Here is a 20724-nt window from a genome sequence, read left to right as displayed (position 1 = left end):
TTTGAGGTTCAAAACCTAGTAAAGATAAGTTACTTTTACATGGATTTGAATATTAGACTGTGGATATTGGTGTACTTTGGTGGTTGGGGTTCAATTAATCACAATTTCGGCTTGAATCTTTACTAGACTTTTTTTTTACTTCTCCACTGTGGAACCAGACCTGATTTCATATTAACACACCTCTTAGGAAGATTCAGGAGGAATTCCTCACCCCTGCACTTGTTCCACCATTTTTGTCTAGATAATCTTAACCAACATTGTGGACAGAATGCACCACAATCACTTGGTTGGCAGCATATCCCAATGACATTCTCTGGAATAAGCATGTTGAATTCTCTGCGGCATACTTTTCACACTGGAATCAATCACACATAAACACCATGAGTTCTGCGGTATCCTCATACCAGCAATAATTGCACTCTGCAGGGAGTCTCAGCAGGTATGCCTTAAAACACCTATGACTGGGAAGGAATTGGGTCACATCAGCTTGTTTCCCAGTTCCCTGTGTTGTGGGCCAGCCATCTTTAGAAGTCCAGGATCAATCTGTGGGTCATTTGTCCTTTGTTGTCTGATCCCATCTCTCCTGCCAGGGCTGCAGAAAAGTGATGCATCTGCATCTACCTTACATATTCCACTGTAAATCTCCTCCCTCTTCTAATGAAATCTTATTTACATGTCATACATATCATCCTCATCTCTTTGGACTATGGGGTTGCTTACTGTTTCGAAGGTGAACTGATTGCAACATATACATTAGGAATAGCAAATAAAATAATATGTTAATTAGTTTAATACATGACACAAATTTTACACCTAATATTATTATCATTTAACTATTTATTTTTATCTGTAATTAGATCTGTCACCTTGAATTATTTATTTGTTGTATAATATTACTTCTTTTCAGGCAGCTTCTATCTGCTAAAATAACATTGTGAATTGAAGGTTTTACAGCTCTTAAGGATTAAACTAGTTTATTTTGAAAATTAATGTTGTGACTTAAAAGATGTCTATTCTTACTATAATTTTAAATATGTATATCTTTATTTAAATATGTATGTCTTTACTAAATGAATCAAATTTTACATTTGCTGTATTTGATTTTAATAAATTGAATCTTTTTTTAAACTCTTGATTTGAAAAAAATTTAATTAAAATTGGCTTAGTTTTTTATGATCTGCACAATTTTCATTTACTCAAGTTCTTTCAAGACATTTCTTTCTTTCTGATTTTCTGTAAAGTGGCTAAGTTTATGAATAGAGATTTATTATTTAAACTTGATGTATTAGGAGAGTTAAGGTGGACGGTTTAGAAGTAATTTTTTATTAAAAAAGTGTTGAGTTAAAAGAAACACCTCTTTCGAATATATAATTTAGAAAATTTGAACGAGTTTACAGATATCTAAAGTATGATTACAGAGTAAAAAAATATTGCAATAAAAAGGATTGGATAATTTCATTGAAATTATTATTGGGTGTAAAAACGTAAGTTTAAATTATTTGACTGCGAGTTTCAAATTCTCGTCTGTTGTAGTCATGATATCAGTATATCACAAAATAACACTTTCTTTACTTATAATGACATGATGGAGGTCCAAGTTCAGATGTAACAAATAATAGAGGGTGAAAAAAATTTTCATTTGTTATATATTTTATACTGCTCTTACAATGGACATAGCAAAAATTTTTTCAGATTTTGTATCCCGAATAATTACTGTTCATTCTGTTGAAACCCTTACACAACTAAACATGATATAAAAAGCACTTATTTGACTTATTATTTTAATTTTTTTATTCGTCACATGAAAAATTATGAAAAATAAACTATCCATATCCAGTTAATGTTTTTTAAGCAAAATAAAACATGGTATTTTTTTCTGAATTTCATTTCCAGGGCTGTACCATCAATTAAAAAAGTCTATTTTACCTGATATTAAATTTCCTTATATGAGAATTTTGGTTTAAAACTAAAACAAAAAACTTAAATTATGATAAATTAATATAGAAATTTAATTAGAGGAAACTTTAATAATTTCATGATATGTAAGCCACTGCACTGTAATGTAATTTAAATGAACTACACATCAGATAATTTTAAGGATGGTGAGAGTTTAAGAAACCTGAGCCTTGATTTTTCAGTCTAAATCCGAACTAGTTAATGCAGAATCGTTAATCAGGTGCTGACTCACATGTGACTTACAAAATGAGAACAGCACTCACGTGTTGTTCTCATTTTGATTTCCTAAGGAATTATTATCAGATGCATATTGTGTGAGTAATTTTGAAGCATTCTGTTGGATAGGTTGTTGTCTCTTTTTATGACCCTTCTGTGGATAGATTGTAAATTTTTTACTATCCATTTTTTCCCCTTATCCTTGATTCTTGTTTTCCATTTCTGTTCTGTGTGATTAGGATAGATGTATCCATTGGAATTGTACAAAGGTTATGGAAACTTATTTATATACCTTGTATTTGCTATTTGTGTGGTTTGACAGGAAGGCAATAGCTACAGACCTATCTGATGACTATAATCTATAAACGTGGTTGTATAAAAAGCCCAATTTTGGGTTTAGTTGTTTATTGAATAAAACTGGGCTTTCTAATTCCTGCTAATACAAATATTACATTCAATAAATTCTGAAATCTTTTTATACCTAAAATTAAATTTGCAATTAAAGACAATTATATCCGTCTGTGTTAATATAAAGATAAATTATATTTAGATAGAGTCATTTCATTGTGGTTTGATAAGGAACTTGGACTTTTTACTTTTTAAGTTTATTTTTTGTCTTTTTAAGTTTGTATTATGCTTCTTTTATAAGGAAGAATTAAATTATTATTATTAAAACTTAAACTATTATTGTGGTTTATTGCACTACGTATCTGTTTTTAATAATGCTGTTGATTTCAGATTATATAAAAATGTGTGAATTCTTAGTTACTGGAGTAGTTTAATGTGTCTTATTTAATAATTTATTTTTGTTGTTTTTAATTCTTCTAGTAATGTTTTATGCGCATTTGTTCTTATTTATTCTTTTAGTAACTGTTATCAGCTCTGTGCTTACATTTATATTCAATAATGTGTTTAATAAAGTATGTTTTAATGAAAAGGTAAGTCTAATGACAATTTTATGAAGTTTTTTTTGTTCAGTATTAATAATTATTTTTTTTTAGAAACGGTATTTTACCTGAAAAATTAGGGATTACTATTTAAAAATATATTATTTCTTTAAATTATTTCATAATTTTATATAGAACTAAATATGTATTTTATTTCCTTTCATGATAAGTTATGAAAATAATAATTAATCTGTTTCTTGAACTATTTCAATTATATTATCACAGTGGTATTTCAAATAAACATTCTAAATAACAGGACACATATTATACTAGAGGGTATATTGCCCAATTAATCAGTGGAATAATATGGTTTATTTTACATAGATTATTTGTCACAATACTCAAAAATTGAATTTCAAATATACTTTAAATTGCAATTTTTAACCTGCTCCCAATACTAGCAGGAGAGCATTAAAAGATTTAAATGGCAGCAAGGCTACTAGAATAGATGGAATATTTGTAGAATTACTGCGCAATGCAGGTGAGGAAGCAATTGATAGATTATACAAACTGGTGTGTAATATTTATGAAAAAGGGGAAGTTCCGTCAGACTTCAAAAAGAATGTTATAGTCATGATACCAAAGAAAACAGCGGCAGATAAATGTCAAGAATACAGAACAATTAGTTTAACTAGTCATGCATCAAAAATCTTAACTAGAATTCTATACAGAAGAATTGAGAGGAGAGTGGAGGAAGTGTTAGGAGAAGACCAATTTGGTTTCAGGAAAAGTATAGGGAGAAGGGAAGCAATTTTAGGCTTCAGATTAATAGTAGAAGGAAGATTAAAGAAAAACAAACCAACATACTTGGCGTTTATAGACCTAGAAAAGGCATTCGATAACGTAGACTGGAATAAAATGTTCAGTATTTAAAAAAAATTAGGGTTCAAATACAGAGATAGAAGAACAATTGCTAACATGTATAGGAACCAAACAGCAACAGTAATAATTGAAGAACATAAGAAAAAAGCCGTAATAAGAAAGGGAGTCCGACAAGGATGTTCCCTATACCTGTTGCTTTTTAATCTTTACATGGAACTAGCAGTTAATGATGTTAAAGAACAATTTAGATTCGGAGTAACAGTACAAGGTGAAAAGATAAAGATGCTACGATTTGCTGATGATATAATAATTCTAGCCGAGAGTAAAAAGGATTTAGAAGAAACAATGAATGGCATAGATGAAGTCCTACGCAAGAACTATCGCATGAAAATAAACAAGAACAAAACAAAAGTAATGAAATGTAGTAGAAATAACAAAGATGGACCACTGAATGTGAAAATAGGAGGAGAAAAGATTATGGCGGTAGAAGAATTTTGTTATTTGGAAGTAGAATTACTAAAGATGGATGAAACAGGAGCAATTTAAAATGCCGAATAGCACAAGCGAAACGAGCCTTCAGTCAGAAATATAATTTGTTTACATCAAAAATTAATTTAAATATCAGGAAAAAATTTTTGAAAGTATATGTTTGGAGTGTCACTTTATATGGAAGTGAAGCTTGGAGAATCGGAGTATCTGAGAAGAAAAGATTAGAAGCTTTTGAAATGTGGTGCTATAGGAGAATGTTAAAAATCAGACAAATGGATAAAGTGACAAATGAAGAGGTATTGCGGCAAATAGATGAAGAAAGAAGCATTTGGAAAAATATAGTTAAAAGAAGAGACAGACTTATAGGCCACATACTAAGGCATCCTGGAATAGTCGCTTTAATATTGGAAGGACAGGTAGTAGGAAAAAATTGTGTAGGCAGGCCACGTTTGGAATATGTAAAGTAAATTGTTAGGGATGCAGGATGTAGAGGGTATACTGAAATGAAACGACTAGCACTTGATAGGGAATCTTGGAGAGCTGCATCAAACCAGTCAAATGACTGAAGACAAAAAAAAATCCCAATACTAATTTTCGGGTATCTGTTATGTAATTTATAGGAATATTCATACACATTAACAATTGATGATGTGTATAAAATTATTATTCGCAAAATTAAATTAGTCTGAGTTCTACTTTGGCAGCATTTCTTTTCTTTATTACAGTGTTATATTTTATCGAATAATCTTATATGATCTTATTTCTTTTAAACATTTATTAGTGGTTTTGCCATGTTTTCTCATCTTTATTATTATTTTTATGTAAATTTCATTCGTGAAATTATTTTTATTCTGTATATGACTGGTTTTTAATCACGTAAATAAGTGTATTTTGTATTGTGATTCTCTGTAGATATGAGTAAAAAGGTTAAAATTAAGAGACAGATATAAAAAGTTAATAAACTATGTAAATGGAGGAGGTTAAAAAGCAGTTATTTATCATCATTCGTCAGTAATCAAAAGAATTTGGAAAAATTCTATCTTGAGGAGAATTGTATTTGAAATGTGTAACTGAAGTGATTCCACTCTGTCTAAGTTTGAACAAGTATAAGTATGGTATACAGCTTTTATTGAATACAACTTTTGAACATCGCACTAAACCATAGCCATTATTGCTCCTTTACTGTTGTTTAAAATTGGTAACTGCACTTTATTAATTATTATTAATCATTATTTCTGATGGAGGTTATTTCAGCTACTGTAGAATCACTCCCTAATTTAGATAAATTTTCAACTTTTTTATATAGTACAAATATTAATCTAATTTAAATTAGCGCACATTGCAATAATTAGAAGATAACATCAAACAAAATATCCTACTATAACTTGAATTTTGTATGAAGTCACTAGAGTTGTGTGTTGCTCTGAACAAGTTTGAGTGTTTAATAGAGGAAATCAAAAATCTAAACTTTGGAGGACATAAGAAGGAAGGGAATTTTTGTTGCAGTAACATTACTTTAATAAAATAATAAGATGAATTAAAATTGTTTTGTTGCGTTACCTAAGGTTTTTGTTTTTTTTTTCTATGATTCTGGAAGTGCTCAAAAAATTAAATTTACCCAGTGGTGTAATGTACTAAGTGGATTGTTGTGTGATAATAAAGAACCTTAAATATTTTGAATGGAGATCTATTCACAGGTTATTTTGAAGTATAAATCTTTAACATAAAATACTACTTAATAGTTTGCTGTGATATTCTACATCATGTATACAGTGAAGTATATTATTTATCTACTTACTATTTCTAATCAGTATTCTATGAATGCTCTTACAGAGCATTCATAAGCCCATATAGCTAATTCTATTAAATAAAAGTGTTTAAATTGAAATTTTCATTTATTTTGGTTTTAAATTTGCCTCTAGTAATATTCACTCCCCAAAAAAAGTAAAGAGAAAGTAAATTTTTCTTCTGTTATATAATTATTGAGTCTGTATAATTTTGAAAGTAATTTAAAAAAAAAATTATAAAATAAATTAAAAAATAATTAAATTAAAAAAAGTTATAAAATAATTATAACATGTTCAGTTTAATGTAGATCAAGGAAAAAAATTGCCTGTTTTCTGAAATGTATGTGAGAAACATTTTCATGTGTTTAAATACATTTGTTACATTTTACTAACAAAAATATATAATTTGTTGCACGAGACTTGTAGGACTTATTTATATACTATATTGTAACATTTCATTCCACTCATTTTGTGGGCTTGGCATGAGGAGATGCAACAGGATGTTTGGCTCTATGCAGAAGACAGTGGGAAATTACTTCATACCTCATTATTCCCCATAGTAAGTCTGGCATGGGAACTTTTTATTCTTGAATGTAGATAGTAGATTTTCAGAATGACTTGTAATCAATCATCTTCAACTTTTAGTCACGTTGCTTAAAATGTAATTTAGATATTCAGCAAAGTAGTTCAACACTATCAACCTTTTTGAACAACTAAAAAAACATGTTTAAAATTTTACCTCACCTTAGGCCTAGCGAGGTACTTTTTTTGTTTTTAAAATTTGAATAAGAGAAAACATGATTTTTTTTTTTTATGCAAAAGTATTTAATACTTACTTTTTCTAGAAACAACTAAATGATTCACAATTTCAAAAATTAATTTTAGTAGAATTAATTTCATTTTTTTATAACTTACAAAAAAATATATTTTTTTTATTTCTGAAAGTCCACTCAGGGTAATGTTTTCATTTGAAGTGAAGGTCATTACGAAATCTTCAAAACCTAACTTGTATATCCTTTTTTACTTCTATTGTGTCAAGTTCCAAACACTATTATATTATTATAATACCAAAATTTCTTAACGTAATTTTATAAATACAAAAATTATGCAACTTTTCGGTTACTTTTCGGTTAATTCATGCAGACAAATTTAAAAAAAATTGATTTAAGTCAATATGTATTTGTTTAATTGTGAATTTAATTAATTGTTTTAACGCGGTTAGTGTTAGGCCTGAATCTGTTCAATATTTTTATTTAACAGCAATCTGATATGTTATAACGTAATATTAATTTTTATTACCTGAATGGAATCCGCTGAGCAGCGCAGTATTTCTATCTCACACATACGTCTGCCGGCGCCAAATTTACTAATAATGCGAGATGAATTGGTTTTATAAAAGCTGTATATTCGGTTAAATTCGGCTTTTCCGAAAGTATACGATCTTCATCTTGTCCACCTGCGCATCTATCTTAACGGTTCATCAAATCCGGATGAATATTGACAGCGGCTTAATCCCTCAGGAATACGTAGTTTCGTGTTACATTGATAGGATTCTAGTGTGAGTATTATGTAGACCGAAGATAAATCACTCTCCTTCTCGCTCCTCATCATTACTCCCTTAACTACATAAGTAACCGAACTGTCCTTTAACCTTCACTTTGACACGCTTTAATTAAACTGCTTTACAACGTGACTTAGATGCTTTTAGATACTGTATGGTTACAGTCTGTTTATTTAATTTAGTTTAAAGAAGTAGGCTTAATTAAATTAGTAGCTAAATGTATGATTTTTGTATTAATTTAAATTACAATCAAAAATTATTTTTTCTCTTCTCTAGTTAATAGCATTTCATTTTAATTAAAAAACCTTTTTAGGCAGTATGTAAAAGGAATTGCATTGAATTGGTATAAAAATTCAGATTTCAATTACAAAGTTTCTGTAAAAAAAAACCTAACTTTTTAAAATATATTTTTATTCGTTCTGTAAAATATCGTTCCTGACTGCGGGCTTTGGCCATTAAATCACTAAACCGATTTTGTTTTAATTTTGTATACATTGTAAGAGAATTTTCTCTTTATGTTATACCGGTTGTACAGGCCAAGCTTAAATTTTTGATAGAGTTCTGAGTAACAATTTTATGTAAAAAAAAAATGGTTTTCAATTCTAAAAGCCTTATCGACTAACGATTTTAATTAAAAATTGAGCAATTGTTACAACTATACTTCCCTAATATACAAAGTAGGTTAGGTTTTTTTTAAATTATGTCAACTTTACATCTTTTCTTGATATTAACCATTTTTCTTGTATTAATATCCGATATTATAAAAAATATCTTTCATTTTCTAGTGATTTGTTATTATTATTATATATTGTACCATTCTATATTTGTATGTTATCAATTTTTGTCTTTATAGACAAATTTTTGTATCTAATTTTTAAGTTTTACCGAAACTTCTCTTTTTTATTAATAGTTTACGTATTTACGGCTGCGTTTTTTTTATGATTGTAATTTTTGTATTCAATCATTTACTACGCATTACATAGTGGTTTTTGGTATGTTACTATTTGAGAAAATTGTTTTAAGTATGTCAAGCTTATAAATTAATTCGCAGAAATGAATTCAGAATGTGTGTGTTGCGCATGTGTAATTTTACACATTGTAACCATATTTTCTTGAAGACACGGTGTTTTTTTTTTAACCAAATTACTTTTAATTTCTCCTTTAAGAGATGTCATTTATTTATATATTTTATGTTAATAAATATATTTACATACCTACTTGTAACATTTCTACTTACTAGATGAAATATATTTAATTTTTTAAATGCTTTTTTTTAAGTTTTCTTGAAGTTCGTGTTGTTATTTTCTTCCGCTTGACGATGTTTCTTATAGGCTATAAACAATTGAAATGAAATGATAAATTGCATCTAACTAATGGGAATCTTTGTATTTCATTTTGTTTTGGTGGTCATTTAGTTTTTTCTATAAGATAAATAGGTCTGTCGGAGTGATGCTGAAACTGAAATTAATTGCTCTACTTCTTATCTGCTTTGTTCTATATCATTATATTGATCCGAAGTCCTCTTATAAAGCCCTTCAACTAGGCTAAGTGTATTATATTTCATTATGTATAATAAGTACCGTGCTTAATAGTGTTTTCTGCAATGCTCCTTTGTCTCGGTTCATTTATTGTAGCCGGTAACGTTATGTAAATTCAAATAAGTCGCTTTTACGTCGGTACATCAAGTTTATTATTTAAAAATATTTTTAGATTTAAAAAAAATATCTGTGAAGAAAGAATTATAATTTTTTTTTAATGAATAATACAGAAAATGAAGTTATCTCTAACGACAAAATATTTAACATTTTTATTGTTAAAGTTTTCTTACTCTCATTGCATCTTTCTATTAACATTTTAATTACAATTAAATCGACTGAATCGTAAATTATGCTTCGCTTCGTTATATCCTAATGAACATGTTTAATATTTCAACTTAATATTTTTAGGACAGATATTAAAAGGTTTTATGATAATAAAAATCTTATTTACTGGTCGATACTTCGGAAATTATAATTTATATTTCTAAAGTTTATTTCTGTAAATTTCAAAATAATTTCGTCCAGTGCTTACATCTCGAATTATTGAGTTGTTAAGATTCAATTACCGATGCCATTGTAATTTCTAGAGGGAGAAAACCGGCTATTAATATTTGCTCTTTACGGTATACAAACGCGCTAATTTCTTGTAACGTATTTCTGAAATATTTAATTGCCTATAAGATCGACAAGAAATAAAAAAACCTTCACTTAACAGTTTAGTGATTTTTTTTATGTGATGTGGCTTTTGTAGAATGCATTTTAAGTTATTCCTAGCTTTATTGAACTCAAAACTTATAAATTGATAAATAATTGACTTATATTTTCGTAGTCAGTGCATGTTATCGAATATAAACTGAGAAAGGAAGAATAAAAGTCTGTTATGCACTGAACCATATCTAAGAGAGAGAGAGAGTGAGGGAGAACGTATGTAAGCGCTGCATTTTCAAATTCGCGTTCTGTACTGTAATCAGTCTTTTAGTTTGACTAGGAGACCGCTTTTACTTGTTTCAAATTCACGTAGTCTTCATAATGCAGCCATTGGCCTATTATCTAAGCGGTTATTTTTAACATTAAACGATAATATTTTTGAAGTTGTAGTTTTGTTTTTAAATTAATTAAAATTAACTACTAGTTCAGTGAAAGGTAGATCTAATTTAATTGAACGCATTCAAGAAGGAAATCATTGGCAAATGATATACGACAGCTTCAAATATAGGATTCTTCTGTGCTTTAGGGTTTATCTGATTATCAGTTGTTGCAAATAATGAGAAAATACAATTCCTTACCTAGAATGATTAATCAGAATAAACAGCGGTACGATTATGATGTTAATTTTAATAGCCGATATATTTTCCAATATCATAAAAAAATTTGAATTTGACAAAACAAATAAAAAAACTGAATTTAGTGCTCTGAAAAAAAATAATTATAAAATTTATGGCGTATAATTTTAGATGCAGTACTAAATAAAAAATATAAAAAAAACATTTTCCGTGAAAGAAACGGATACAGTATTTAAAAAGTAGTTGGACAAGTACATTTTTATGATACTGATCATTTATAATACTATAAAGCTATAAAATAAATAAAGTAAATAATTTAATGAGTTGAGTTTTGGGATTCTTGTAATTTTGAAAAGATTATTTTCTGGATTTCGATTAAAAAAAACTTGTTATACTAGTTCCAGTTTACCCAAATCATTTCATGGCAAATGAAAGTAAGATAGATGAAAAACGCGACTGCTCATGATCAGTTAATTTGTTTTTTTTTTTTTTAAGTTAGTATTCAATAAAGATTAATTCACATCAATAATTTAGCCTGTTTGGGATAGTCGGTTATTTTAGGTTAGACAGTTGAGCAACCAAAATTATTAAACATGTAACTTAAAATTTAAATAAATTGTGAATTAAATTAGTAATTATAGGTACTCTTTTTCATTCTTTAAATATCTCATGTACATTAAAATAATATACAGGTGCGTCAGAAACGATTAAGCGGTTTGGAGTCTTGCTCAGACGCTGGTAGGGGTAGGTAGGTGCACATGGTCTCCTTCTGTTCCGTCAGTAACGCCATTTCAATAGCCGTTATGGTTTGGACCGGAGCACATCGTGGTCTTGCCGTGCGTGCGTATTTTGAAAACAACCGAATTGTGATCGTGACGCAAGAGCTTTTCGGCAACGGTTCAACATTCCGCGCAACAATGCCGATCTTAATGCGAACACAATTCGGTCCTGGGTTAGGCGGTTGGAGGAAACTAGTAGCTTACTAAGAAGAGGTACACATGGTCGACGCAGGTCCATCAGAACACCAGGAAATGTGCAGCTGGTGAAAAAAGCGATCGCCAAGGCGGTCTGCTGAGATGCCTTGGGAATTTTTTTTTTGTTTGTCCGACATTTCTCCCACTCCCACCTCATTCGGTCGCCATAAAGCATAAAACCAAATGTCCGTGTCATAAACGGCTACTGTGCCTTAAAACGGTTTAGCGACCAATATCCTAATTAGCTCCTAGAGCTTATCTAATTGCGTGAGCGGAATAACCGTGGTGCCCAGCACCACTCGCTTGCATGTCCCACCGCTCACTTTGTATATATTACTGAAATGGGTAGGCGCACCCCTACATACTAAAATATATGACTTGTCAATAAATTCAAATTTTTTACATCAAGGACAGCAATTTGCTGCCACGCCTAGGTCGCTGAATGCCAGCAAGTACCTGTCCACCATATTTCAGCGCTTGAAGATATATTTCACCGATGGCTAGTTATTACTCGAGGGTAGCTTCCTACAGCAACTGGTAGGAGTCTTATATCCCTTAAACTAATGATGCCAGTTGAATAGAGCAACGGCTCTCACATGGTCCGACAGTGCGGCTCATGCCTCACTGACTTGCCGCTTATGAGTGGCCAATTTCCCCCTTGACCTCCAAGCTCCAGGGAGGCCTGAGTTCTGCCCCCCTCCCCAAGAGCTGGGCAGTTGAACATCACGTGTTTGTTCGACTGGACCTCCCCATAGACGCACAGCTCATCAGCTGCCAGGTGGAACTGAAACAAATACTGGTTCAAATTCGCATTTTTAGAGAGCACTTGGACTCCCGTTGCCCTTAAAAATGAACTAGAGGTATACTATCCCCCCCAGGTCCTGTATAAATCTATACAAGGACTTACCCTTAGTCATGGCGTGCCATTCTTGCTGCCATGCTTCCATCGCGAGGCTGTAAAGCCTCCTGTGGAGGAGGCTTTACATCCTCCATAGAAGATGAGCAACTGTTCGTTCAAAATTTAGAACCAGTGCATTGCGATCACCGTTCCACTCCGGTACAGGCCCGGCTTGAAACCAAAACCCAGATACCTCGGCCTCCCTAGCTCTTCGCAATTTCCACATAGCTGTTCAAACTTTCACCACTAAATTGATTGAGAGAGCCTTTCCCAATATGGTGGTAGCCTCATAAGGGGTTGTTTTAAACACACCAGTGCATACGATTAAGGCTCTACACTGCGCACTCCTTAAATTTTGAATAAGTGCTCGATTTCTTTCCTACCTATGCACCCAAACAGATGCAGCATAAGAGGTCATACTTTCAAAGACACCTTACATCATGTATGAATGATGGCTCAAAGCCCGTAATCCTTACAAAGCAATCCTCTTAAGCTTGTGCATCACAGAGACAGCGTCCGCCGCTACTTGCCTAATGTGGTTGCTAAACAGCAACTTCTCATCAAACAAAACACCTAGGTACGTATGAATTCTAACTTGGCTGATTACACAGCCTTTATACTTAATATGGGGGTTACGACTGTATGGTAATTTGTCTGCATCCTTGAGAAGCATACACGTCGTCTTGCCCTCAGAAATCTTTAAATTAAAGCTGTTTAAATGTCGATCTCACACCCTGTTAGAGCTAAGGGAGCAGATTACTGAAGAAAAGTTAACGCCATTCCCTGCAGTATGTGTGAACAAGCTGTACAAAGCTTCAAAGATTGTCTCCAACAGTGTGTTGCTGCTAACAGCCACCATCTTATTTTCTAAACTTAATTATTATTAAATGGTATATATTGTTAATATAAAAAATAAAAACATTTTTTCTTTATGTACCCACATTACATTTTTATAACTTCTCAAAACTGCTTAATCAGTTCTGCTGCTCCCTTTGTATATCACGCAAGGGTGAATCAATGTATTTGCATTTGTGTTTCTGCTGGCAGCACTACCGTTTTCGCCCACAATTGCTGTGCATTGTTCCCAATTTAACATCGGTGTGAAGTTGATAATTCAATTATATCCTCACCACCGTAAAGTTAACTACAGCCATTCTGCTTTCCCATTGCCCCAAAGAAGAGCAGTATTCAATAATCTGTGTTTTCTGTCTACAACTTCGAGTCAGAGAATAAATGGCAGTTTATGGAATTGGAATATTCACAATTGCTCACCAGGAAAAATCAGTTGTCAGAAAAATTGATGTTGACACTTTTTTGGATTCATAAGGCCCACTACTGAAGCATCTGTTAACGGACTCAATAATAAAACAGTGTTCATTACACTGAAATGTTTATTGAAAAATTGAAGCCTGCTTTCAAAGCAAACAATGAGGAGAATTGTCAAAATGCACTGCTTTGTTGCAGTGCCTGTCTACATACTACAGATAAATTATTATGCTGCCCATATAATTAAAACCCTTTCGGAAATCATGTGTGTATAGTCCTAATCTTGCTCCTTCAGACTCTCATCTGTTTGGTCCATTCAAAGAGATAATAAGAAACTGTCGATTCTCACCTTGACTAAGAATTGAAGGAAATAGTGTACGGATGGCCTGTTATTCAACCAAAATATTTTTTTCTGTGATATAAAGAAGGTTGTGTAACAATGGAAGAAATGCATTCAAAAACAAAGGGATTATGCTAAAAATTGATAAGTTTTTAAGGTTTTTAGTTTTATTGAAATAAACATTTTAGCTGCATTGCAGGTAATTATTCACCCCCATATTATAATGGTTAATTTTATGTTTTAGTGTACTGTAGAAATTGTGTGTTTAACTTGTAATATTAAATGGTGTTTTCAGTTATGTATGCCTGAACAAATATGTTCAGGCAAAATATGCTAAATAATAATCAATATTCTGTCTATGAGAAATAAATAAATAAATTAATACTGTAATTTGTTGGTAGAGCAGATTATAGTAAAGACAACAACTAAATTCCCTTATGAAATATAAGATACTCTTAAAACAAAAATAATTAAATAAATAATTGGATACTCAAAAGAAAGTAAACAAATATGTAATTTGAGTTTCACAAAATAGGTTGTTTTAATTTTGTGAAAATCAGAATACATATTTATTTTTTTTTCATTTGTAAATATGGATTTTCATCAAGTATAAAGACTTCATCCATTGATTAATTGCGTACTCATTATAAGTAATTCAAGTGTAAATTATATGACTTGTGCAGAAAATAAAGTTAAAAGTTAGTCTGTGCACAGTTTTAAATGAATTATATATTTTATTTTTAGTTTGGATTGTTCACATCCAGGCTGTTTTATTCTTTTAATTTTTTGTTCTACTTTTGCAGGTAGAAAAAGTTTTTTAGTAATGCTTCGTAACTATTGATTTTTTGTTTTGTTTCAATTACTTCTGCTCAGGGATGATTTTTGTTTAATTATTTTTTTATATATCTTGTAATATTTATATTATTTATTTTTACAAATTCCTTTTTTACCTGATGAATAATTATCTAACAGCCAAAATGTACACCTCAATACATATGTTTTTTTATAAATTTTTTCTCCTTGTTTTCTTTGTTACATAAATCAATATTTGTAATGAATAAGTTTATCATGATTAATCAATGACAGCTGTGTATTGCAGATCGATAAATGTTTGAAAAGAATATCAAGTATTGTTTTGGGTATTATCATCATCAAACAAACAAAATTTAAAAAGAATTTTCAAACTGCAGAAAAATCATAGGTAACTATTTGGGACAATAAATTGATTTTAGATCCACTTTAAAGGAATAAGGAAAAAATTGAATTTATAGCCAGTTGTTGCTTGATATAAAATTAATGATAGTTCATTTAGTATGTTTATGAAGCAGTTATTATTTCTAGTACTAGGGATTGGTTTCCAAAGAAATTTACATAATTATATTTTAATACAAGAAATAGAAATATTAAATAAGTGAAGCCTATAGGACAACAATATTTTAATGTAAAGTTGACATGTGACTTAATTATCTGTAATGTCAATTTGATTTGAATCTTAAATGATAAAACGGGTTTTTCCACAATGGTTTTGGTTGTTCCTAATGGAAAGATATTTTATTCCATTTACAAAAATTCATTTTTCCCCCAATTTGAAGAAGATTAGTTAGTTGAAAAATACTTTTTGTTACATAAATCTATACAGATTGAAAGGACTGTTCCTCTCAACATATGTTCAAATTGAGGGAAATAACCAGATTCTGCCCAAAGATTGCAGTTCGCTTGTTTTATTAAGATGACATTCTATTTTCACGTCCAAATAAAAATAGATTCTATAAATTTATGGAGTTTTTGGTCTTTTATTTTTATTTATAAAATAGGATTATTTATATTGGTTGAAACTTCTATGGATTTTAATATTTATCAATTCAAAATTTGTCATGCCCCATAAAAGTACTAAAATAAATGTGATACCTTACAAAGACATGGCTACACATTTTTTAATGTATTTAAATAATTTGGTTTTAAAACCATCCATCATTTACTTAAAAAGTTTAATCAAAATCTATCTTAAAAGAATTATGTAAATAAAGTATATATTTGTAGAATTCTGTAAGCCATCATACATGCAAGAGAAGATCTTAAAACTTTAATAGACTATAGTAACGCATTGAAAAGTAAAATTTAACTTAGTGATAAAATAAAACAAACAGATAAGAATGTACCTTATGTACCTTAACCCAGTTTAAAACAAAGATAATAAATTGTAATCGTTTCTCATAGAATACTTATGGGGTTTTCTTTTATTACAGGATATTCCTCCTGCTTTACCTACAACTTCACCTCCTATTGAAGATGTTAGCACTGATGATCAACTTAGTAATGAAGAACTGGTATGTATTATTTTGTTTATCTAGATATTTGTTGATGTTTTGTTTTTTAGGTTAATCTAATCATGATGTTTTAATTTAGATCTTTGTTATGAATTAATTCTGGTCATGGATGAGTCTAAATTATCGCAGAAACTCAGTGAACCTCAATGGGTTATCATTCCCTCCCTCCACTCTTTGCTGAAGTGGCCTTTGCATAAAGCCAGGTCTATATATTAAAACCCACCGGGTTGGTCTAGTGGTTAACGCGTCTTCCCAAATCAGCTGATTTGGAAGTCGAGAGTTACAGCGTTCAAGTCCTAGTAAAGCCAGTTATTTTTACACGGATTTGAATACTAGATCGTGGATACCGGTTTCTTTGGTGGTTGGGTTTCAATTAACCACACATCTCAGGAATGGTCGAACTGAGAATGTACAAGACTACACTTCATTTACACTCATACATATCATCCTTTGAAGAATTATCTAAACGGTAGTTACCGGAGGCTAAACAGGAAAAAGAAAGAAAGAAGGTCTATATGTTATATATAGATCTGAATCATGCAGTAAGGGTTTTATGAAATTTTATAGAATCAGGTCAAGAGAAAGACATGTGTTTCTGTATAAATATTTTACTGCATGTTTGTTGTAAAGTTACTAAAATTTGTAACATTGCTGTTAATTAAAAGTATAATTAAATGTTTGATAAGTATATATTACTTTTTATATTGATACTTATTATATTTATGGATAATGTACGTAAAAATAATTCAATACTACACATCAACAATAAAAATATATAATATATTAGTATATCAATAATATATAATATATATTAGTCCTATTACATTTCTAGTTAAAATGAATATAAATATATTGCTATAATTAGGATTTCTTTTTGGTGAGTTATGGATTTGAATTCATTTATTAATTTTTTTTCCTTTAATTTTATGAATATATTTATTTGAGATTTTTTAGTTCAGTATCATTTTGGTAAAATTATTTTTGTTGTAAAAATGATTATTCAGTTTCTTTGTAAAAGGTTAGTGGTTGGATCAAATGTTGAAAAAAGGCTGGTTATCATTTTCAGTTTATATTTATTTATTTATTTTTTTGTTTCGTTGGTATTGTATCACATTCTGTGATACCATACATTGGCAGAGTGCAGTATCAACAATTTGACAACAGTAATCTTATTACAGTAGTAAAAGTAGAATGAACTAGTACATTTTATTTTTCTTATTTAGTAAGTAAATTAAAAAATTAGAATCAGATCAGAAATTACGTGATTTGTTAAGCGTTTACTGTACATATACATTTACTTTAGTATTTATTATAATTGTAGGCAACCAAAAATGGATTAGCTATACAGAGGAATAACAAGTGTACCATGCCATACCAGGCTCTCTAGGGAAAGTTAGGCATGATATGGTTTCTATTTGCCTTCTTCAGAATAAAATACTGTTGCATAGCACCATACATGTAACAGCTTCACTCTATTCGCCACAGGGATTGGCTCTATAGTGAGCATCATTATTCTCAGAGGAAGCAATTCTCTTGTTACTTGTATCCCAGATGCTTTATTTATCACAAGCATAGAAATGCTGGGACAGATAGATGGTATGATGCAACAAATTAATGTATCATTTTTGTGATAAACAATGCATACACAGTGTCTTTTATGTACATAATGTCTTCACTGATTAAGGTAGTTAATCAATGTTTGTGTTCATTTTTCTTTTAAATAAAATGTAAAATATATATATTACAGTGTCATTACATTAGCAGCGATAGTACATTAGCAATGGGAGTATAAATATGATTTACTCAACCTTCCAAGACACATAAAACACAATTGTTTTCCTCACTGCATTACACTCACACAGATGTGCACATGCACACACACACACACACACACACACACACACACACACACACACACACACATGTTTATATATATATATATATATATATATATATATATATATATATATATATATATATATACAGTTCAGTCAAAAGTGTGGAAACCCCTAAACAAGTTTAAAACCATTCCAGATATAATACTGTAACTTTCAGAATAAGATGTCAGTCAACTACTTTACTTTTTGATGAGAAATAGAATTTTAATCCCTTCTTGGGGAGTGGCCCAGGAGTTGTAACCCAAATATTTTAAACAGTGACTCCTATTATGTGATGCATTATTTTAAAGGTCTCTTTTAGCCAAGAAAAATGGTATAAATAAAAGGTTGGTATGATGTCTAATTCCCAAAATGGCAGTGGGATAAATTTTGGATTTTGAAAAAAATTACATTGATAATTTAAGGAACTGTTATTGCAAATAAATAAATAAATTTATAAAAATTTAATTAGATAGGTATTATTGAATAAACTAATTTGAAAAAAATATATATTTGTTAAGCGTAATGTTTGCTTATTTACTTAAATTTAATTTTAATAAATGTTTGAAATGTCCTCCTTCTGTTGTTTGATAGTGTACCATTCAGTTGTAAAAGGATGTTAATGCTGCATTATTCAATGATTCTCTAGTGATATTTTGTGCTGATTCTCAAATTCTGTTTTGTAAATCTTTGATATCCTGGGGCTTATTATGATAAACAATACTTTTTTATGAGGCTCCATAGAAAGTAATTTGATGATGGTCTCACTGGCCATTCTAATTGATCCCTTTGGCCAACCCATCTTCCAGGACAAAATGCATTTAAAATTACACATACCTGAAGACTGAAATGAGGTGAGGCACCATCTTGTTAAAACCAACTGTTTTGGAAGTTGAGGCCAACAACAATTTGAATATTTGGAATGATATGATTGAGAAGCAGAGCCTCATATTTCATTGCGTTTAAATTTCTATCAATAAATATAGGCCCTACCAATCATCTACCAACAATACCTGCCCATACATTTACTTTGAATGGATACTTTCTTTTTTTTTCTGTTTAGCCTCCGTAACCAACATAAGCTATTACTTGAGAGGATGAATGAGGATGATATGTGTGAATGTAAATGAAGTGTAGTCTTGCAGAGATTCAGGTTGATCATTTCTGAGATTTATGGTTAATTGAAACACAACCACCAAAGATCACCAGTATCCATGATCTAGTATTCAAATCCATATAAAAGTAACTGCCTTCTAGGATTTGAACCTTGGAACTCTTAACTTTGAAATCAGCTGATTTGCAATGACGAGATCACTACTAGAACAACCTGATGAGTTTTTGAATGGATATTCAATGAATATTGTATTTGCCTCACGATACCAGTGTGGATTAAGTCCAATATTGACAATTATGGCAATTTACATTGCCATTTAAATAAAATTTTCCCTCATCACTAAAAACTGTTTAATAAATTAGGATCTGCACAAATATTGTTCATCATATAATTTTGCAGAACTCTAGTCTTCGATCGCAGTCATCTTCATTAAGTTCTTGCACAAGATGAATTTTGAAGGGTTTGTTATTTTCACTTTTTAATGTTTGAATCACTGAACTTTGGCTAATGTTATGTTCTTGTGGTGCTGTTCAAGTTGAGGAAAGAGGATTCTCAATAAATTGGTGCATAATCTCTAATGATTTCTTATTACATGTATTTGTTGTAGATTTAGTCCTCCCCGTTGTTCCCTTATTATTAATGTTCCCTGTTTCTTCAAATCATTGGTTGAATGGTTTTTGACACAATACCTTTTGAAATATGATTACAGTTATTAAATGTTACATTGAACAGTTCACAAACTTTAATGATCAGCTAATCAGCATGATTAGGTGACAGTATTTTTATTTATTTCATAAAATTGGAACTAAAACAATTTTTTATTTAAAAAATTTAGTTTTAACTTTTAAAATAAATTTTAATTAAATCAGATTAAATTTTTATTTAACTCAGTTTAATTTCTTTTTATTTAATTTCATTATTTGAACTTATTAAATTTTCAAATATCAAATTTTATCTTGCCACCATTTTGGGTCATTGTTTTATTTATATAATTTTTCTTGTCTTAAAGAGACCTTTAACATGTATACTGTGATATGGGTTATATATGTACACAGTATGTGTTGTCATCTATCTGTACGCAGTCACCTTCACAGTCATCTGTATGTGGCTGAGAAAGAAATACTGTTCCTTTGCTGTGGATTGAGTGTTTTACCTTGATTGCTTTTACGACCCACATATATGTCTTGTAATGTAGTGAAGCAATAACACTACTATGTGGATTCTTTTTTTTTACTTATTTCCTATAAAATTATTATTGTTATTTTTTTTGCTTGTAGTTTTTCTAATATACAATATTTTGTAAATTATTTTTGGCGCAGCATTAGGTAA

At 30.2% G+C, this 20724-nt stretch overlaps 1 protein-coding gene across 1 annotated transcript in view; it reads left to right on the top strand.

The window, feature by feature from the left end:
• LOC142321587 (multiple PDZ domain protein-like) overlaps positions 1–20724 on the top strand; it is a 1133813-nt gene that overhangs the window by 422431 nt on the left and 690658 nt on the right. The window contains exon 19 of the mRNA XM_075359801.1: positions 16324–16404. Within this exon, the coding sequence (XP_075215916.1) occupies positions 16324–16404 (81 nt within the window). The remainder of the gene's footprint in view (positions 1–16323; positions 16405–20724) is intronic.

Source organism: Lycorma delicatula, chromosome 3 (genome assembly GCF_047948215.1).
Source record: "Lycorma delicatula isolate Av1 chromosome 3, ASM4794821v1, whole genome shotgun sequence".
In the NCBI taxonomy this organism is placed as follows: Eukaryota; Metazoa; Arthropoda; class Insecta; order Hemiptera; family Fulgoridae; genus Lycorma; species Lycorma delicatula.
This window is presented reverse-complemented; position numbering and strand designations above follow the sequence as displayed.